This window comes from Mustela lutreola, chromosome 5 (assembly GCF_030435805.1).
Source record: "Mustela lutreola isolate mMusLut2 chromosome 5, mMusLut2.pri, whole genome shotgun sequence".
NCBI classification, from domain to species: Eukaryota; Metazoa; Chordata; class Mammalia; order Carnivora; family Mustelidae; genus Mustela; species Mustela lutreola.
This window is the reverse complement of record NC_081294.1, coordinates 36,103,751-36,126,716: the sequence shown is the minus strand read 5'-3', so window position 1 is coordinate 36,126,716 and position 22,966 is coordinate 36,103,751. Positions and strand designations below refer to the sequence as shown.

Below are 22,966 nucleotides of genomic sequence, written 5' to 3'. Positions count from 1 at the left end.
AAAAAAAAAAGGCTGAGTGCTTGCGTGGCTCTGGTGATAAGAGTCTGCCTTAGGCTCAGGTCATGATGCCGGGGTCTAGGGATCCAGCCCCACATCCAGCTCCTTGCTCTGCGGGAAGTCTGGTTCTCCCTCTCCCACTTCCCCTGCTTGTGTTCCCTCACTCTCTGTCAAATAAATAAATAAAATCCTAAAAAAAAAAAAAAAGGACAGCTGAGAAAGGCAAGAAACAACGTATGAGGTTTTATGTGGCAGATGTCTGAGAGATTTCCCTAAAACGACAGTCCTGTTGTACCTCTGAGATCATTCCATCTGGTTTCTTGAGGTCTGATAGCAGGATGCTCCACCTAATGGAATCATTGTGTCCAAAAAGGATTATTTAATAATTCCCCATTACTTATTGGCACTGTGAAGCTTAGAAATAATCTAAGGAGCCAAAATCCCAAACAGAATGAAACAAAACAGAGATACTAAAGAATGAAGGAAAGTGCTGAAACTTAACTGTTTAAAAATTAACTGTTTAATTTTGAGTTCTTGGAAAAATGAGGTAAGTGATGTTCTAATCTTCAAAATCAGAATTTCCTGACAATAATGGATAATTCAAAAGTGTATTTCATCATTCTCTAACTTAGGAGAATTAAATTCTTTCTCTATGAGAAACATGCTCAAAACACTTTAAATAACACAAAATGAAACAAACTGGGATGCTTGGGTGGCTCAGTTGGTGAGCCACTGCCTTTGGCTCAGGTCATGACCCCAGGGTCCTGGGATCGAGTTCCACATTGGGCTCCTTGCTCAGCAGGGAGCCTGCTTCTTTCTCTGCCTCTGCCTGACACTCTGCCTGCTTGTTCTCTTTCTTTCTCTCTCTGACAAATACATAAATAAATAAAATCTTTAAAAATGAACAAACAAACAAACAAATCTTTAACTCTGAGTTATCTTGGATACTTTTAAAAAGAGGAATTTATATTTAGTCTCTCTCCCTTGCTTATCATTCTCCTAAGCCCTATATTATCTGGCTTTCCATTTGAGCAGAACCCTGGAAGAAAAACAAAAACAAAATAAAAAACACAACCAACCAACCAACCAACCAACCAACCAAACAATAAATCTTGTAAATGTCATTTAATTCCTTGTTTCTTAATCTAGTAAGCTCTCTTCAGACTTTATTTGAACACTTACTGTCATTTGACAGTCCTTTTTGACTTCTCTGACCCTTCTCTTCTCTCATTACCGCTTTAATGTTTTTGGTTCTCAAGGTCTAGCTTCAAGGTCTTGTCTCCTTACTGTACATAGTTTCCTTGGGAAGTGCTGTCCATTACCATGCCTTGAACTGTCCTGCCTATTCTAGCCCAGGCCATATTCCTTAGCATCAGATCCAAAACCCAGCTACCCCTTTGATATATTATGTCACCTCCTTTGACTTGATGGCCAAAACTGCTCTCCGATTTATGTTTCCTCAAGGACTGAGTGATTAATGATGTACTTAAAACTAGATCTCATTATTTTAGGCTCCTTGTTCTTCCTTGACATTCAACCTGTCGTGCATAGGTTTGCACATGGGCATGAACATGCACACACACACACCCATACACACCCATACACACCCACACACCAGATTCACCATGCCTTACTTATTCTTCATCATCACTACCAAGGCTCAGGTCTATTTCCTCTCTTACTTTTCTTTTATAATCCATCCATCAGTTTCTAGCGTAGTCCACTTGTGTCTTCCAAACCAACACCATATTGTTCCTACTACATTTTGGTTGTTTTTTAAACATATATTTGTCTTTCATGTGTCTCTACTTTTATATGTTTTTTTCACCTATTTGATATGTCTAAGAACAGAACCAAAATTCAAAGCTAATAGACAACTTTAGTTATTTATACTTTGAAGTTAGGCAGAGAAACAATGCTAGGTTACAGAGTTAAACTAGAGATAATAAAACATAGCCAGAGAGTTTGGAATGGAATTCAGGATGCAGTGCTCTGAGAAATTCTCTGAAACTTAACAGATATGCAATTCAATTCAATACTGATTTACTAATAACATAGTATGTGTCATCCCCTAAGCTAGACCCAGGATAGAACACTGAAAAGGCAGACAAAATATCCACAAATTTTTCGACACATAAATGACCATGCCCTTTACTATGCATTCTCTTGGAATTTATTTATAATTTATATTCCATTATCTTGAGGCTGCATTCATATTACGGCTATATTAGCCATTCTTTTCTTCCCTCTGTTTTCCCAAAATTTCCCCAGAGCATCTATGTTTTACCTCTTCTGGTTTTGTTCCTTCCCCTACTATTTACCTGAATGGCATGAATGATAGGCTCCAAACATAGCTTATGGTAAGCATGGTAAAATGTTTATTCTGATTTCCCTATAGAATTATACAAGTCAAAATACAATGCAGTTATAGTTATTTCATTTTATTTTAAATTACTTCTAATGTATGTGATACAATGTATCTGATTGATAAATAAAACTCTATAGGTCTATATAGATTTGCTTCTGCATGTGTGTGTTTCTAGAGCAAGTTAGACTCCCATTTCTCTTTATGTAATGATAAGTTGCATATTAAAAATCTTTAAATTTTCTTGAAGATCTCATAGACAATATAACGTAGACTTACGATGACAAAGGAGATCATACTGGAAAAGCTAAGTGATAAGTATGTAAACATTTGAAACAAAGTGATGCTTCAAGAAAGAAATCTGGAAATAAAGCTCATGTGTATAAAGCCCAGCCATGTTAAAATACACACACATACACATATGTGCATATGCAGACTTTGTAAATCAGGTAAAGCAGCGAAGCCAGACACACACCTGCAGCTGAGAGCTCCCTATTTGTCTTATCCAATTAGTGACTAACTGGGCTGAGTGTAGGCAAAGTTGTGAAGTATGAATAATCTGTGGTCTGCTCCCCAGGCTTTTCCTACAGCATTTTTCTTTCTTCACTCCTAAATGTCTTTCCCATTAAAACAGAAAAGTATCTGGGACCAACCATTATTAACGGTATTTAGATTTAAGTATATGCATCTTCTTTTTAAACTTATGTTTTTATATTTCATGGTAGAAAAGAAATTTCACTGTGGAAAGCAGTGAGCAAATTGCTGAATGCAGGTGGGTGATGGGAGCTGTGCAGAGATGACCCTTAAATAATATTTGGCTTGTTTGTCTCTTCTTGAAGGTAAAGCTGATTTAATGCTTTGGGATGATCCAGGGAGAGGTCAGAAGGTACAGTCAAGTATAACCAACGGGGCTGAGGATGAAGAACGTGTTTGTAGTGCCATTCTTGACATGGTTGTGCAATTTCCCTCTAAGAGTTTAGCATCTCTGTGTACACAGAGAGCATTCAGATTGTAGCCTCTACCCACATTTGGGTTTGGCTGGAAGAGGTATTGGAATGAAGGGTCACCAATGACTCAGTGAGCCAGAGAATGTGAGCTCTAGATGATCCCCTATGAGATCTAGTATATGTGGGAAAGGAACAGCCATGAAAGGTTTGAATGAATGGGTTAATAGATATACTACAACTGGCAAATAAAGTGAGAGAGAGGACTTGGCTGGCCTAATATATCTTAAGGGACAAAAGTTGGTTTCATTCTGCATCTAAATCTGGAGCAAAATTAGTATCAGACTTCGTATTTAGAGGGGTGCTGCAAATTATTGGAAGTATGGGCAGTAAGTTCCTCCCAAGATAAAATTCAGAGTAGTAAATGAGAAAAGTTACCAAATCAAAATTTCCAGGAAATTATATTGTTACTTATTTATATTTTTCAAGTAGCAATAATTTTTTGGGAATTCTGAAGTTTTGTGACACCTACATTCAACATATAGTAGATGCTTTTGTATCCATGCATCTCTTATTGAAAATGCATTCATTCTGTACTTTCTTATTTTAAATCCCAGAATAATTTTTAATTGTACTCAAAATATACATATACATATATAATTTTAAAAGATTTTATTTATTTGAAGGACAAAGAGAATGAGTGGAGACAGGCAGAGGGAAAGGGAGAAGCAGACCCCTTGCTGAGCAGGGAGCCCTGCTCAAGCATTGATCCTAGGACCTTGAGATCATGATCTGAGCCGAAGACAGATACTAACTGACTGAGCTACCCAGGTGCCCCTGTACTCAAAATATAGTAATGAAATATTCAGTTTTCATGATAATTGAAAAATTTTGTCAATTTGTAACATCATTTCCTGATTTAGATGTAATGACTAAAAATATAGGTAATATTAAATTGATTCTAGGCGATGGAAGAGGGCACAAAAGTTATAGCTAATAAAAATTATTACTATTAATCCTGGTTTTACTGACAAATATATATTTTTTATTTCATTATTACAAAATTCTGTTAGAGATTTTAAGGTAAGCTTAACATAAAATTATGAACAAATATGATAAATTATGTAAGTAGAAGATATTCAATAGAGAAGAAATACATTTTTTTGTGAAATGCATGTTTGCTTCTTTTTATTCATTATCCTTTTGTCAGACAATTTAATAATTTTCCCCTTCGAGAGTTCTGTGGCACTTAAAATATATATAGACCTCTAAGTGCTCCTCATACAATAGTTTTAAAATTAATTAAATTCTAATTGGAGATATTTAAAATTTTTTGAGTATTTAACCCAAAGAGTTAGTTTACATAGTTCATAGCAAGAAGCTTGGTTTAAGGCAAATTTGTGTATATGTACAGATTAAAAGACAATGAATATTTGCATTTTAGTTTTAAAATATAAACATAACTATCTCATGGAAAGTTTAGTACAATGCCTAAAAGATCTTCATTTATTACTTAAATGTCTTTGTTGTTTCTTTAAAGTGAAAGGAATTTTTGCCTTAAACATTAAAAATCACTTAAAATGTGAAAATAAATAGTGGGAAATCATTTGGGGGAATATGTGTATTCATACTTGAAATTGTGAGTAATGAAATAATACTTAGTACTAGAATGATTCTACCGTGCCTTTCTTATGCTAGAGAGTGTGAGGTCAAGTTTGTGATGGTTGCTTAGGAGTCTATTTTAGAATGTCTTATCAGTTGGTTGTAGCTATAGAAAACTTTATTTGAAGACACACGCATTTCTCTATCACCTCTAACCCTCCATTTGTGATGCTGATATTAGCAAAGAATTGTGCTATTTGAAAAAGCCACTAATGACTAGGGATGCTTGGGTGGAATTTGAAAAGATAACCTAAAGAGCTCCCAATGCCAAAGATGGAACAATTAAGCAACTAAATAAAAGGGAGTGTTGAATTTTAACCCAAGTATAAAATAAGTATCCATGAATCCATACTGATGTAAATAAACAACTAAATCAATCCACAAGTGGAGAAGAGACAAATCTCTCATGTCAAAAAATTCCAAATAATTTATGTAGATACTCAACCCTCAAGGAAGTGTACTATAATTCCTTATTCCTTAGTTGAGCGCTGCCAGTAGTGACTTCTTTTATTTATTTATTTGATTTTAGTGACTTCTTTTAAAGAAAGAGTGAAAATAGGAGTAACTTTACAGTTGAGAAACCTGACCAACTTGCCACAGCGAGGTGACCAAGATTAACAGTGATAAAGTCATGTTGCTAGTCCTGTACTCTTTACATGATGTGGTCTCCATCTCTGTGGTCTTCCTCCACAAAACCCATAACCCCAGTCTAGGCATGAGAAAAACATCAGACAAATTCCAATTTTGAGAATATTTTACAAAATACCTGCCCCATAGTCCTTAAAAATGTCAAGGTCATCGATATTAAGAATAGTCCAAGAAACTGTCCTAACCAGTAGGAACTGAGACATGACAACAAAAGTGTATAATATAGTATCCTGGATAAGATACTGGAATAGAAAAAGGACATTAGGTAAAAATAGGGACGATTACAAAAAGTATAGACTTTAGTTGATAATATTTGATTAATATGAGTTCATTACTAGTGATGAAGCTAAGATGTAAAAATAAGGAAACTGGGTTGTGAAGTACATGGGAACTCACTATCTTTATAATTATCTGTAAATTTAAAACTATCCTAAAGCAAAGGTTTATTTAAAAGGTAACCGGGCCGAAGGCAGCTGCTTAACCAACTGAGCCACCTGGGATGGAGTCCCACATCGGGCTCCTTGCTCTGCAGGGAGCCTGCTTCTCCCTCTGACTCTTCCTTCCACTCTGTCTACCCGTGCTCGCTCTCACTCACTCTCTCTCTGACAAATAAATAAATAAAATCTTTAAAAAAAAAAAAAAAAAAAAAAGGTAACCGGGGCACCTGGGTGGCTCAGTGGGTTAAGCCGCTGCCTTCGGCTCAGGTCATGATCTCAGGGTCCTGGGATTGAGTCCCTGCTGAGCAGAGAGCCTGCTTCCCTCTCTCTCTCTCTGACTGCCTCTCCGACTACTTGTGATTTCTCTCTGTCAAATAAATAAATAAAATCTTTAAAAAAAATAAAATAAAAAAAATAAAAGGTAACCAAAACAATCTTTTAATAACCAGAGACCTACAGAGCATGGCAGAAGCTACAAGCCTTTCTAATTTAACAAAATCTTATCTTTTACATAATATTTCTCTTTATTTTTTATGACACCATTTGTATATCTGTGTTGTTTAATATGGCAACTTTCTGTCCCAAACACACAGACCAAAAGTAGTAACTTTTAGACAAAATATATTTACTTACTCTAGTTTGTTATTTTGAATTAAGTTCTTAACCAGTTTTTTATTACTTCATGGAATTCTGTTCTTTTGATCCCAATTGTGTTGATCATATGTTTATTTATGGTTTGCAGATGTATACCAGCAATACACATAATGTTGATAAATGTCCTCTGTAAACACACTGTGACTAGTCAGGCTTACTGAGGCTTGAGGAAAATTTTATCGTCTACTGATTCTAGCTTTTGATGGTCATTATCATGATGTTAAAAATAACATTATTTTAGAAACACAACATTTTATAAAAGATGAGTATAATAAAATAACTTCTAGCACTTTCTGCCCAAACATATCAATAATTAAAGCAGCCCTTGTGCATAGTAGATATGTGTATTGGTAGGATGGTCACATTTAGTCTGAGGCACAAGCCCGAGTGGTCCACATAGTGCTATGATGTCTTATGACTGGTCAAATGCTTTCCAGTAGTCAACTAGTTGAAACAGGTAGATGTAGTATTCAACAGATAGGTGCACAACATTCTTTCTTTCTTTTTTCCTCCCATTTCCTCATGACATTTTTGAAATGGGAGTGATAATGTTTTAAAAAGTAGATTTTAACTAAACAATTTTTAACACTTACTTGACATAAACCTCTTTGTTTTATGGATTATAAATTTTGAATGAGCTTTAAAAAATGTTTTAAGTTCTGTTAGATTTAGCGGCTTTGCAAGAAGAAACTACTTGCATGTAGCAATAGCAAGTTCTCTGCCATCTCTGACTCATTTGTATTAGTAGTAATTCAGGGCAGAAGCAGTCTTTTTTTTTTTTTTTTTTTTTTAAAGATTTTATTTATTTAGTTGACAGAGAGACACAGTTAGAGAAGGAACACAAACCGGGGGAGTGGGAGAGGGAGAAGGAGGCTTCCTGCCTAGCAGGGAGCCTGATGCGGGGCTCCATCGCAGGACCCTGGGATCATGACCTGAGCCAAAGGCAGATGCTTAACTATTGAGCCACCCAAGCACCCCCATACAGTCTTAATGTTTAACTATTGTTTATAGTGAAATACTTTGCTCAAAGTTTTACTATTAAAGTGAGTGTACTGATTTGAATAATTATAATCACACCTGGAGTTGGTTCTACCTTCATGATTTTTTTTCTTATGTAGTAGTTATTAAAGAATATTATACTTATTCTGGTTCCTCCAGCATCACCACCATGAAGAAAGTGGTTGAACAGCTCTGGCTGGAACCTCGGCTCAATGATGTGAAGGTTTCCCAAGCAGTTGCAGATGGGAAACAATTCTGTCCACAGAATGCTTCACATGACCCCCTGGGGACTGGAGTATTTTCAAAAGTGAATCTTTTCAGACCCCAGAAAGTCTGTACCTTTTTGTAGTAAAATGAATACTTTGGATGATTTTCTAAACCACTTTTCATGAACCAGTGAACTAAATTTGAAGCCTGTACACAAGCTTATCCCTGTAACGTGCTATACTATATAAGCTTCTACCTCTGTCAGTCCTGAACTTCTGGCTCTCTGAACTTTCATTCATGTCTTTTTCACAAGGGTAATTATTTTATATACACTGGCAGCAACACACAGTAGAAGACTTAGTATAAAAGTTTTTTGATGAAAAAAAGAATATGCACTTATCAAAACTTACTCAGTTTGTAACTATTGAGTTATTACTGTATATAACCATGCACTAGGTGCTAAAATTTATCCAAAGAAAAACTACATGAAATCTTAATCTCTGGGGCCTTAGAGTGTATTGGAGGTGTGAGGATTTAGGGATGAAGCATTTATATAAGTTACTATAATAATATATATACTGTATATATATATTATTAAATACTGTATATACATAATATATATACTGTATATATATATACACACGTATATATACAGTATATATATATACACATACGTATATGTGTATAAGTATGTATATGTATATGTATATAGCACGTGGGTGGCTCCGTTGATTAAGCATCTGCCTTCATTCAGCTCAGGTCATGATCTTGGGGTCCTGGGATTGAGTCCCATGTTGGGGCCCCCTCCTTAGCGGGGCGTCTGCTTGTCGCTCTCCCTCTATCCCCTCCCCCTTCCCTCGCCCCACCGTGCTTGTATTCTCTCTTGCTAGCTCTCTCTCTCTCAAATAAATAAATAAAATCTTAAAAATAGATATGTACATATAATGTCAGATAATCTAATGCAGTTGAAAATGCTTTTCTGGTAATGGACTTTAGGGTTACTAGAACAGAGTGATTACTTCAAGCTGGAAAGTTTCAGACAGTGAAAGAAAGGAGGTGGTATTTGAGCTAGACTTTGAGGAGAGATGGAATTCGGGTGGTGGAGATAGGAGAAAGCCGACATTTTAAGCACATAGGAACAACATGAGTGATAATAGAAAGGAAAGGGTAGTGGGAGATGTTAAGGTAGGTATATGGAAAAAATCAGGTTTTTTTTTTTTTTTCAAAATGAGAGATAGGTTTGGATTTTCTGATTGAGAATGCATTTGATAGATGTTTAAGTACAAGTATTGCCACTTTCCAAGGAATTAAAATACTTGTGAATAATTTGATTATATGGCTTAAAATGTGATCTAGGGTCATTAATTTCCTTGTATCATCCATTGTGTCAGTTTCTATTGTAAAGGAAGTGAAATTTAGGAATATTTATTTGAATCCATTTTGTCATGTGCTGTTTATTTAGCTTTTTATTTTTCAATAAAACTGATTTTGGAGGAAATCCCCTTATTGTGCATAAATACATTGTAATTGATTGCATTGTAGGGTTATGTGGGTATATGTGTTGCTCATATATTTTGAAAAACATGCATTAAAAGGAGGATTTAATCATTTTCTGGAAAAAAAAATGAGGTTCCCCTCCCAGCAGATAAATCCTATGGTAATAGAGCTTATGTTTGATGTAGATCAAACATTAGGGACATTTATGTTTGCAAGTTATAGCACAGTAACTGGATGCTTCCTTGAGTTTGAGTAGTGTAGGAACCTGACAATTTACAAATTTATCCCATTAAAATGCATGGTTCAGAATTATGTAATATCCTAATGGAAGATGACTTCCTCCTAGCAACCTCCATCTTGAGGACTAATGCCTATATCCCTTATGGAAAATGCACTGCTTGTGTATAAGCTCCTTTGAAAGCAATATTTTAAAGAAGCTGAGGGCCTGAACCAGGAATTAAAATTCTCTTCTAGTTTCCATGGTTTAAAAAATATGGAATGTGTTGGATTTAGAATGTGGCAATTAACTTTTTTTCAGGAAAAAGAGCTCCAATAAAGCATAATTTGAAGATTCAAGGCTTTCCCCCCCTCTTCTATGTTCCTAAATTTGCCTTTCCTTCTTTTTCTTCAGTCTGTGTGAACTGAATATATCACATCTAGGATTCAAAGAGAATTTCTCTACTTTGGTCTATGTCCCATTTTCCCCCCTCCTCTACAACTTCATTTCCCAGGTCTTTATTCTTCATACCTATTTTTATTAATAGTTTCCATACTATCAGCTTCCAGATATGGTTAGATTTCTCCTAGCCTCAAAAAGTAGAAAACAAACATATAAATATATATACTTTCACTTCCTCAATCACAGAGGGAGATGAGGAACACTGTAAAGCTATCTACATGAATAAAATATAAAAAAAAATTAGCTATTTGTTCTTCATACTACCACACTACCATTGCTTTTATAATGGTAACCTATTTTTGCATGATCAATCCAAAACTTTATTCTCCATCTTCATTTTTCTAAAATTTTGAGCATCATTTATCATACGTTTCCTAGTTTTATCTGTGTGTGTGTTTTAACTTGTGCCGCTCTATGAACTTTCTGCTCTCATCATTAACCTCTATTCATCTATTTCTCCTACACTCACCCCTCCAACCTCTGCTCACATGATTGCTAAATTAGCACCTCTACTCCTGATCCCCAGTTTTCCTACATGTAGGCACTTTTTTTTTTTTTTCCCCAACTGAAACAGAACATTTTTACAGGGTGTTCTAGCCATCTTCAAAATGAACACGTCCAAAAGTGAATGAAATCTTACCTTAAAATTCGGTCTTCCCAATTACTCATTCCTCCACCTGGCCTTACCTTTAACACCTTTATTCTATATTCTCCAGTTGTAAAACTTAGAATCATCTTCCCTTTCCAACTTCTTTCTATTTCTGTACTAGATACTGTTGCAAAGTAGAACTTCTTGCCTCTTCTTTATTTCCACGATGTCCAACCTAGTCACCTCATATGACCATCACCTCCTTCTAACTGAACTCACATTTCATTCCAATTTATCATTTACATAACTTTCACAGCAAATTTTCAAAATAATAATAAAGTCTTATTTCATTATGCTGCTCAGTTTTTAAGAATTTCCAAATCTCCCTAGTGCATTCCATATTGACTCCAAATTCTTCTGGCCACTTTTAAATTCCTTTGTAATGGAACCCCACTGTACCTATTTCTATTTTCAGCGTCTCTCCAGAATGCGCTCTTGCTCTGCAAGTGTTGATTTCTGCCCAGCCTCTCAAATGCTTTTACACTTCTTCACATATTAGCGTCTTTTGTTTCTCTTGTCCTTTTTGTTTCATGTGTCCCAAATCTTACCTGTCAGATCTAGCTTCATCAACACTTTTGCTCTCCCTTCAAAGCAGGTGTGTTGTTTGTCATCAGCCACATTTTCAGGAATTCATCACAAAATGTAGTAGTAATTTTTGGCTGGGCCTCGGAAAATTAACCAGCTGTTAAGATCAATTATCCAGTCATTCACACTCATTTCACTTCTGTGCATATGGTTCTTAAACTAGCATCACTGCTCATCATCCTCTTGTTGGGTAAAGAACTAGGCCATGCCCACAAAGATGAATGAATCTTTATACACACTTTATGTGAAGACAACACTAAAGCTTTGGGAAAGTTTAGATAATCAAAAGGCACATTTTCAAGATTTGGTTAGTAGAATAGATATTGAAATGTCTGTATTATCATATAAAAGAATTTATATTTTCAGGTTAGATATTTTTCAATCATTATTTTTTTTAATAATTTATTTATTTATTTGACAGAAAGAGGCACAGTGAGAGAGGGAACACAAGCAGAGGGAGTGGGAGAGGGAGAAGCAGGCTTCCGGCTGAGCAGGGGGCCCGACATGGGGTTCTATCCCAGGACCCTGGGATCATGACCTGAGCTGAAGGCAGACACTTGATGACTGAGCCACCCAGGTGTCCCATCCATAATTTTTTAATAAATCCATTAATTTTAAGGTCATTCTTCTGCCATTTAAGCTCTAAGTTTTCCAGTGAAGACAGTGATTCTCCATAACTCTTGAGGGTAGGAGAGAACAATAACATCATCAATAACTAAAACTACTTCTATTTATCTTGATACAATTTACATTCTAGTTGAATTAATTTGGTTTTCCAAGGCTTCATTCATTTAATCATTCATCAATAAGACAAATATATTTGGAGCACCTGCTATCTGCCAGAAATAAGTCATATGCTGAAGCTACAGTCTCTGTATCTACTCTCTTTGGGACTTTCCTAATCCACCCCCCCAAATCTGAAATGCTGTTTCTAGCCCTACCTCATTTTCATTTGTCAGAATTGCTGGATCGGCTAAGTGTCACTTTACTGAAGTTTCCTCCAGTCCCCTGAACTAAGTATCCCGAACTCTGTTCTCTCAGTTTCCTTCTTTCCTGAATTTCTAGAGTGCTTTGTTTATGTTCTTAATTATCATCTGAATTGATCATGTTGTACCTTGTATTTTAGTTTTATCCACACTTCGTATACTTGTCATGATGTCTTGCAAAGTATAAAAGATGAAACATTTTTTTGAATTGAAATAAAATTTTGTTGGATTGAAGTGAGAAATATGCACTACCAGTACTGTGTTTAAGTGAATTATTCAAACATAGCATTTCACACTGATCAGTATAATTACATGATGACTTGTCCTCCCTTGGCTCAGGTTATTGGAATCTAGCTTAATGACAGATAATACAAATATGTGTTTATTCCTAAAACTGAATTTTATGAAATATTCAGTATTCATTTTAGAAAAATCTCCTTATCACAATGATGCAAGTAAATGACAGAGAAATTTATTATTAAGATATGTAAAGAGCTCCATGAACTAAATGTAAAGACCTTTCTTGGATTAGTCACCCCATTATTCTTAGAAAGATGTTTCTTCGCAGTCTCTATGCCAAGTCACCATCTCCTTCTCTCAGAGATTTTCATCCCAGCCTCATTTCCTGGTTCATATTTTCGTTGCCTAAGAGTGGACTTGGCTCATGACCATCACTTTGGCTCTTTCCTCCTTTCTGGCTATATCATTTCCCGCTTGGAGAACTCATATTCTCCCAAGAGTAGTTTCAGTTTTCAAATCTATGCAAAAACTCTTAAAGTTGTTTCCTTAGCCCTGGCATCCCTTCTGAATTCTAGAATAGTATAGTCCCAACTGTCTTCCATCATGCAAATATGAAACATATTAAACTCATTATATCCAAAATGGAATTTATAATCTTCCCCACATCTACTGCAAAGCTTCCATGCTATCATTTTCTAGTTTCTCTGATTTAAGTCACAGTTTCATTTGACTCTCTTAGCTTTCTTCTTCTTGAATCCAGACAGTTCCACATTATTTTTCCTTCACAAGGAATTTTTACTCCCTTCGTTTCTGCCTTCCCCAAGTTAGTTTTCATATTAAACTTCTTAAAAATTGTTTCAGTACCCTCAGTTTCTTGCTCTGACATACATATATCTCCTATAATGTAAAACTCTTAGATTTGAGAAGATTGTTGGAGCCTGTCTCGGTTCAGTTTCTACAAGGAAGAAGATAGATACCCAGAGAGAGGCAGTTTTCTCAAGATTATAAGGTCTAGCTAGGTTATACTAAATACCTGAGGTTAAGCACCTGTGCATCCAATCTAATCTTTCTGCCCTGTCACACAGCTTAGGTATTTTTTTTTTTTTTAAGATTTTATTTTTTTATTTGACAGAGATCACAAGTAGGCAAAGAGGTAGGCAGAGAGGGGGGGGGTGGGGAACAGGCTCCATGCTGAACAGAGAGCCCCATGCAGGACTTGATCCTAGGGTCCTGGGATCATGAGCCGAAGGCAGAGGCTTTAACCCACTGAGCCACCCAGGTGCCCCCACACTGCTTAGTTTTAAGTAGGTTTTTTTTTTTCCCCCCCTAAGACCAAGAAATTCTTTTGGTTAATAATAAACACAAATATAACACAAATATTGCAAGATAATAACAGACTTATTTTTCTATAAAGTTGTTTTAAAGTAAAGAGCAATGGAGTTGGAAAGTATTAAGGCAAAAAGTCAACATTATGCTTATTAAATAAGACTCCTGCTACTCAGTAGAATGCTTGATTGCCTGCTAATATCCATAAGGCTTGGAACTAAGTAAGTAAATATCACCTGTCCAAATTATAGATCTGTTATCTAGGATGCATTTTCAGTAGTACATATTTAGAGGGGAGGCAGAGATAAGTCCATAATTTTGCATTTGTGATGATCTATTTTGAGAATTAAAACCAATTGTTTTCTATAAAAACACTCTGATGCATATAAAGAAAATTATCCTATGGCTTTAGCAGTATTTTTTATGTAAAAATTTTTATGTAAAAATATTTTTATGTAAAAATACTGATTAATATAAATCAAAAGAAATACAGTGTATAACATGATCCTGGAAAGATCTCTGGGTTAGTGGCCAGAAAACCTGGCTTCAAGTCTTACATGCCACTCTCTAGCTGAGTGATTTTGGCTAAGGCACATACTATTTTGTTTTAGGTTTCTCATCTTTTTAAGATTATTTTTAATAAAGCTAATAAAACATTTTTGTATGTTTCACAGAACTGTTGAGTAAATACAATGAAATGATTACTATGATTACTATGAAAATACTTTATGAATACCAAGTTGTTTTTATAGCAATTGGGAAATAGCTATTATTTGACAAACTCTTACAATGTTATAGTAGTTTGACAAAATAGAGCTATCATACTGATTTACCTGATCAGTATTAGTTCCTAGAATTTCATCAATTCAGGATATTCTAGAAATGTTTGTGTTGATAACTTGCAGAGCATTTTACATTGATCCTAAGCATTATTTTCTTTTAACACATGTTTTATAATTTAATTTGATGTGACTTTGTTAATGGCATCAATCTCTGCTAATGTTTTCCTATAGTATGCTTGACATCGTACTAATATTTAAAATGTCTCAACTCTTTGTTATTTTTCTTGATATGTTTTGGAAAACCCAGTAACTTTCAGTGTGATGGGGTTTGTCATTCTAAAATAATAGCTTTATTTCTTTTAAAACCTGACATATATATTTTACTCATAGGAGGACTAACATAAGACAAATGTCTATGAAACAAATAGTTTTTCCTTGGATTTAAAAAAAAAATTGAGTATGATTGACACACAATGTTACAGTAGTATCAGGTGTATGACATAGTGATTCAACATCTCCATATATTATACTATATTCACCAAATAGTATAGCACCACAGATGGTGTAGCTACCATCTGTCATCTGCAGTGCTATTACAATATCATTGACTGTATTCCCTATGTTGTACCTTTTGTTCTAACAACCTGTTCATTCCAAAACTGGAACCCTGTATCTCCCGCTCCCGTTTACCCATTTTGCCCATCTTCTTACCCCTCTTTCCTCTGGCAACCATCAGTTCTCTGTTTTTATAGGTCTGATTCTGCCTATTATTTGGATGTTTATTCTTTTTTTTTTTTTTTAACTTCATTTTATTAGAATGTCTTAGTGCTGGTCATTTTTGTTTTGTTTTTATTTAAATTCAATTAATTAATATATAATGTATTATTGGTTTCAGAGGTAGAGGTCAGTGATTCATCAGTCTTATATTATACCCAGTGCTCATGCCCTCCTTAATGTCAGTCACCCAGTTCCCTATTCCCCCCTCCAAAAAACCCTCAGTTTGTTTCCTAGGATTAGGAGTCTCTTATGGCTTGTCTCCCACTCTGATTTCATCTTATTTTATTTTTTCCTCTCTTCCCCTATGATTCTCTGTTTTGTTTCTTAAATTCCATGTATCAGTGAGATCATATGTTAACAGTCTTTCTCTGATTGGCTTAATTTCGCCTAGCACAATATCCTTAGTTACAGCCACGTCATTGTAAATGACAAGGTTTCATTTTTTTTTAAAAGATTTTATTTATTTATTTGACAAAGAGAGAGAGAGAGATCACAAGTACACAGAGAGGCAACAGAGAGAGAGGGGGAAGCAGGCTCCCTACTGAACAGAGAGCCCGATATGGGGGTCGATCCCAGGACCCTGGGATCATGACCTGAGCTGAAGGCAGAGGCTTAACCTACTGAGCCACCCAGGCACCCAAGATTTCATTTTTTGATGGCTAAGTAGTATTCCATTGTGTATCTATACCACATCTTCTATATATATTTATTTGTCGATGGACATCTATGCTTTTTCCATAGTTTGGCTATTGTGGACATTGCTGCTATAAACATTGGGGTATAGGTGCTCCTTTGGATCACTACCTTTGAGGTAAATACCCAGCAGTGCAATTGCTGGGTCATAGGGTAGCTCTATTTACAACTTTTTGAGGAAGCTCCATACTGTACCAGCTTGCATTCCCACCAACAATGTAAGAGGGTTTCCCTTTCTCCATATCCTTGCCAACATCTGTCATTTCCTGACTTGTTAATTTTAGCCATTCTGAATGGTGTGGGGTGGTATCTCAGTGTGGTTTTGATTTGTATTTCCCTGATGCTGAGTGATGTTGAGCATTTTTTCATGTGTGTTGGCCATATGGATGTCTTCTTTGGAGAAATGTCTATTCTTGTCTTTTGCCCATCTTGACTGGATTATTTGTTCTTTGGGTATTGAGTTTGATAAGTTCTTTATAGGTTTCAGGTACTAGCCCTTTATCTGATAAGACATTTGCAAGTATCTTCTCCCATTCTGTCAGTTGTCTTTTGGTTTTGTGGACTGTTTCCTTTGCTGTGCAAAAGCTTTTGATCTTGAAGTCCCAGTAGTTCATTTTTGCTCTTGCTTCCCTTGCCTTTGGAGACATGTCTAGCAAAGAGTTGCAACGGAGATCAGAGAGGTTGCTGTCTGTGTTCTCCTTAAGGATTTTAATGGATTCCTATCTCACATTTAGGTTTTTTAGCCATTTTGAACCTATTTTTGTGTATGATGTAAGGAAATGGTCCAGTTTTGTTCTTCTGCATGTGGCTCTCCAATTTTCCCAGCATCATTTGTTGAAGAGGCTCTTATTTTCATTGGATATTCTTTTCTGCTTTGTCAAAGATTAGCTGACCATAGAGTTGAGGGTCTGTTTCTGGGCTCTGTATTTTGTTTCATTGATCTGTGTGTCTGTTTTTTGTGAAAGTACCACATTATCTTGATGATGACAGCTTTGTAATAGAGCTGGAAGTTTGGAGTTGTGATGCCACCACCTTTTTTAGATTCTACATATGAATAAAATCATATGGCATTTGTCTTTCTCAGTTTGACTTATTTCACTTAGCCTAATATCCCCTAGGTCCATCCATATTGTCACAAATTATAAGATCTCATCCTTTTTTATGCTACACAGAATTCTATTATATGTATCACACATATATACCACATAATATATCCAAACATACATATACATGCATACACCACACCACATCTTTATCCATTCATCTGTCAATGGATAACTTGCTTCCATACCTTGCCCATTATAAATAATCCTGCAATAAACCCTTGGATGTTTAGCAAACAGTAGAAGAATGGAAGCTGTACCCACCAGGACCAGCATAGGTTTCTGGGAACATCGTAGGCCAGATCTCCGACCAACCACTCTGTAACCTCAGGGAACCACGGTGTTTGAAAAATAATACTTTCAAACATTCTTATCACTCCCCTCTGTGACTAATTTCTTAAAAGTGGTTGGGGTTTATAAGACTAGCCACTATGGGTCCCATGGCTCTTCCTCTACCCCCTAACTATACTGGCTATAACTGAGTCCTTATTTATTTACAAGAATGTGCGGAATCTGTTCACATTTCTTCAGAGTTTTAATCTAGTTAAGTTTTATGTATTCAGTTTTTAAAAATATTTTCTCAGAAGTTGGATTTTCTATTTCTTTAATCATCTTTCCCCCCCTCTTCTTTGCGGGACATCTCACTTGTCCACATTTTTGTGATATTGAGGTCTCCAAAACTGAAATATTCAAGAGATAGATACTTATATACTGAAATTATAAGACACTGCCTTTGTTTCTCAAAGTCTTGAGTGTTCATGCATTCATTTATTCATCAGTTATCTAGAGAGTTCACTGTAGTCGTGGACATTATTAGATGATGGGGATATAACGAAAAGTAGAATACATGTGATTCCTGACTACAGTACGTCCACTGTAGTTGGAGAAATAGGCCTTGGAAAAATTGTCCGCATACAAATAAAAATACAAAGCATTTGTATGTGTGTGTGTACATCTGCATGAAGGAAAAGCCAAGGTACTTAGGAACTGTATGACTAGGGCACTAGGCCGAGTGTGGACGTTATTTCTTCATTCCTCAATAAGGTGTCGTCATTGCCTTCTGTAGATACCAAGAGAAGGCTTGTGAGAGCTTGTGCCCGCCCAGATATTTTTTGCAATCTCGTATGAAGTGTGACTAAGTGTCTTTAGGATATGTTGTTATTTTTTTATTGAGCAACAGTTAAAACTCGAAGCAAAAGCAGTATGCTGGCTAAGGAAAAAAGTTTTACTCAAATCCTAAATCCCTTTTCCACATTGCCAATTTGCCATCACCCAGAAAGATATTCTGGAGATGCTCGTGCTTGCCCCTGGATTAGGGTTAATACAGCCTAAGGTTCAAGTGCCCATCTGGTTTAGAGGAAAAAGAGAAATGACTGTGGCTTAGAGACTTTAGGGTTGTGCTAGAGGGTGAAGAAGGGAAAGAGGAGAAAGGAATGAAGTGTATTCCAAGCACTTGCACCGAGCAGTTGTGCAGGAATTAAGACAAGGCGGCAGTGAGAGAGGACCCCAATGAGGACATGTTCCAGCTCCATGAGCTGGTTGAGAATTAGCCAGAGAAAAGGTCAGAAAGATTGCGTAGGAATGTAAATTAAGACGTTTACATCGATTTCAAATTGCCAGCAGTTTCGGCATGATTTAATTCTCATGAACATATTTTATAGGTTGATACTTCTCTTGTAATCTTTTGTTATTATATAACACAGTGTTTTGTTTTGTTTTTTGAAATAATGACCTTTGAGTTAATAATCTCAAAACACAGCTAAATAATTATTTTGAGAATTGCTGTCTTTGACACATATGTAAGATCAGTTCTTGAGTCCTCCCTCCCCACCCCAGTTATCTCTCTGGTACCAGGAAAACTTGGAAATTTTATGTCTTCCCAAATGTTCTGTTTTTGTTATTTTGCTTTTCTTAGCTATTGAAGAAGCTAAACCACAACCTGTCACTTAACCTGAAGTTGGAAGCCACATCTTTTAAAAATGAACTGAAATGCACAAATCACAAAAACCTCTCATAGCACTTAATAAATTTATAGTTAGTTTTAAAATATCCTACAGGGTATGGGGCTGCATGAAAAAACTCATATAACTCCCACCGATTAATGGGATTCAGTTATCTGTGGAGCAACATCCTGTTGTGGTTATACTGTCTGTTAAAGAAAAAAAAAAAATTTAATGAATGTCATCGAATGAAGAGGGGAGGGATGAAAGAAGAGATGCCAAACATATTTCTAGTTACAGCTGTTTAGAAACATCCATATATGGGGACTGAAGTGGAGTATTCATTCAGTTCATTTGTAGGGGACTGAAAAGTTCTCACGCTGGCAGTTCTGCTTAAAATACACCCAGGTGTTTGTATGAATTACCCAGACAGTTGAAGAAATTTGGTCCTCAATTCTTAAGTATCCCACGGTAAATGTTATTCTGCCCACACACCCTTGATACTTGTTACAGACCTGGGAACATATGCTCCTGGGAGAAACACGTTCTTCCTTGACACGTCACCCATCCTTCTCCTCAGGTAACACGCAGCTGCCGTGGGTGAAAACCTCAACGTAATTCAAGGGTGAAATAACATCTTTAGCATTGTTTTAGGGGGAAAAAACTCATAAACTAAATGGAAGTAGTATTTCTGTTATCCATGTAGAACCTAAAATTCATGGACATGAATAATTTTCAACCTCAAACATTGTTAAAATGAATAAGTAGATCTTGATTATTCATAAGGGTATTTTGAAGAAAATATGGTACTGTGAAATTTATAACTATAAGCAGAATGTACTGCTTTTAATTGAGCTTTTATTTGATTACATTCTTGGCTGTCCTTGGTCATGGGAAAACAAAGTTTTTCAAAATATATGAAGAGAAAGTACTTGATGTAGCCTTAGATTTGTTTGATATCATAAGAGCTAAAGCTTTGACTGAAAATGTAAATACACCACCAGACCTGATAGTTTTCATGGTATTTAATCCCTTTAATTGTACCTTGTGTCTGTTTCTCTTGGTCTTCCTAATGGTAGCCCAGACACTGGCACAGCTTTCGTACCCAGAACATATAGATGTCATTGTGCACATCAACTCAAGTTTCTGTAGTTGTATAAATAAAGTACTGACTCTGAAATCTTGCCCAGTTCTTCTGTCTTTCCCTCAAGGAAAACTTGATCTCTTTCCTTGTTATGCCCTAGGATTGCTCTTTTTATAGGTCTCTCATAGAACTTACAATATTTTATTTTATTTTTAAAGGTTTTATGTATTCATTTGACAGACAGAGATCACAAGTAGGCAGAGAGGCAGGCAGAGAGAGAGGAAAGGAAGCAGGCTCCCTGCTGAGCAGAGAGCCAGACGTGGAGCTCAATCCCAGGACCCTGAGATCATGACCTGAGCCGAAGGCAGAGGCTTTAACCCACTGAGCCACCCAGGTGCCCCAAACTTACAATATTTTAGAAAATACTATTGTTTATCTTTCCTAGACCTTCTTTTCTTGAGGAATGGGCTTTGTCTAATTCTCTTTGTATGCTTCATGACAAGCCTAGGAAGCAGCATGTGTTTGTTCATAAATTGTCCTATGAATAAAATACAACCTCAGGACCTTCTCAGCAAATGCTGTTGTTTGAACTTCTTTAATAATAGTACTTTTTAAAATGGTTGGCCAGTTTTTTCCTCTTTTGGAAACTCAGAGTATGTGCAATATATTATTTATGAACATGTCTTAAACTTTCTCCTATCTTAAGTGCAAATTTTCGTTTTCCTATTAAGTTTCGTATTCCTATTAAGTTAGAAGTTCTGGAGGTCAGAATTTGTATATAATTTATGTTTGCATTTCTCAAAGTGCTTAGGACAATACCGACTATGTAGATGGTAGCCAATGCATATTTGTTGGAATTATTATAATGTAACCATCTGAAGAAAATATTTGGTACTAAATTTGACTTTTGCTTTCCAAATGCTTTTTTGCCGTTAGAGCATCTGAATTGACTTTCTTTTATACACTAGTGAGATCTTTCCAGGCCAAGGCAGAAAGAATTCAGAAATCACCTTTGAAATAGGCAATTTTGTAATTCCTTTATCTATCTATCTATCTATCTATCTCTCTGTTGTTTGGAAAATCAGTCATTTACCACACTGGAAGGTTGGAGAAATGGCCCCTTTTTGAAAGGAAATCCAGGGCTGCACCTGGAGGTCCAGTGGAAGTTCAAGGCAGACTTGTGAGCCCCAATTTGGGGCATTCCATCTGGTGCTTGGCTTGGCCTCAGACCACTTTCTTAGGTGGCTATGTTTGGCCTCACCTGTGGTCCCAGGCAGTTCCTCTGCATCCCAGCTTGCCCTGGCCCCACTGGGGCCTGTCCTTGGCCCATGGAGGCCTAGAGTCAGTGCCTTTACCTGGCCTCTGCTCCCTTCCTTGCTGATTTTTGCTGGGGGCCCTGCAGGTCATCTTCATCTGGCTGCCTTCCGGAACATGTCCTCATTGGGGTCCTCTCTCACTGCCTGGTGGAAATATTTGGCTATGTGGGGGAATAGAGGTAGATGAACTATCATGTTTATTCTCTGGGAATGTAAATAAAGTCCCAATGGTGTCTAGGTTGAAAGGCAAAGAAACCAAAGACCAGCCACTGAGCCATACCTGTAGCCCTGTGGTTTACTCCCCTTAAGAGCTTGGAATTTCCCTTGTGAAAATAATTTTGTTTTCATTTCAGATAGGCAACTGATAAGGGCGGGTGCCAAGTATGGCTATGCTGCCCTACTGTGCTACTAAGTGTGGGAAAGTTTTATTTTAATATTGCTCTTAAATCCTTGATGCGTTTATTTAAGGATTGAATATGGCGGAAGGAATATAAGCATGAAAATTGGTCATGGGTTCAAAAGCAGTTGTACTCACTTCTTCCCTGCAAAATTTAGAATGTCTCTTAGTTGGATGAGTTTCAGTTTCCTCTTAAATTTAGATAATGCTGCCAACCCCTTTGATTGTTATAAGTATCAGATGAGACAATGTTTACAAAACACCTATTGTAAATGTTACTTATACTTTATTGTCCTGATGTTGCTTTCCTTTTTAATACTCAATGAGCTAAATTATTATATGCAGAAATCAGGATCTTGAACACACTCAAAAACTTCCATAAAATGTAAACATTTTGCATACTTGGGCACACAGTAATGTGCTTTGATATTGATTTTGAACCTTCCATCATACCCTCAAGCTGAAGCAATAATGCAAATGTGGCTTTGGCAGCTTAGGGGTGAACAAAGAAGATAAGGGCTTGTTGGGATTTGCAGAGTGACAAGAAACATAAGGAAGTGACCTATTTATCAGTGACAAGAAAGATAAAGTGGACAATTAGAGAACACAAGCAGGGTGGTGGGAAGATTGTGGTAGTAAGGAGGGAAGAATTATTCTGAAATTAAAACCTCCAGTTTGAATTAACCTTAAGTTAGGTATGTATTTAGACAGGGAACAATTCACTCACTCATTTCCTTTTTTTTTTTTAAAATTGCACAGTGGAGGGATGAAAGTATATCAGCAAATGGAAAGCCCTTAGAAGCTGATAGTTATTTTTCTTATTTTTTGCAATTACTTTGTATTTATTGTATTTATTCTTTTTTCTCCTTTTTTCTCTATAAATTTTTACTTCAATTCTAATTAGTTAACATATAGTGCAGTATTGGTTTCAGGAGTAGAATTCAGTGATCCATCTCTTACATATAATAATACCCCATACTCATCACAGCACCTGCCCTC

The 22,966-nt window shown here is 36.2% G+C and overlaps 2 protein-coding genes across 2 annotated transcripts in view; both read left to right on the top strand.

Annotated features, from left to right (window-relative positions):
• Window positions 1-22,966, top strand: part of HCN1 (hyperpolarization activated cyclic nucleotide gated potassium channel 1) — a 393,513-nt gene that overhangs the window by 17,933 nt on the left and 352,614 nt on the right. The window lies entirely within an intron of this gene.
• Window positions 3,689-8,055, top strand: LOC131831482 (guanine nucleotide-binding protein G(I)/G(S)/G(O) subunit gamma-5-like). Its single transcript, XM_059173518.1, has 2 exons — window positions 3,689-3,695; window positions 7,826-8,055. The coding sequence occupies exons 1-2, from the start codon at window positions 3,689-3,691 to the stop codon at window positions 8,053-8,055; spliced, it is 237 nt and encodes a 78-aa protein (XP_059029501.1).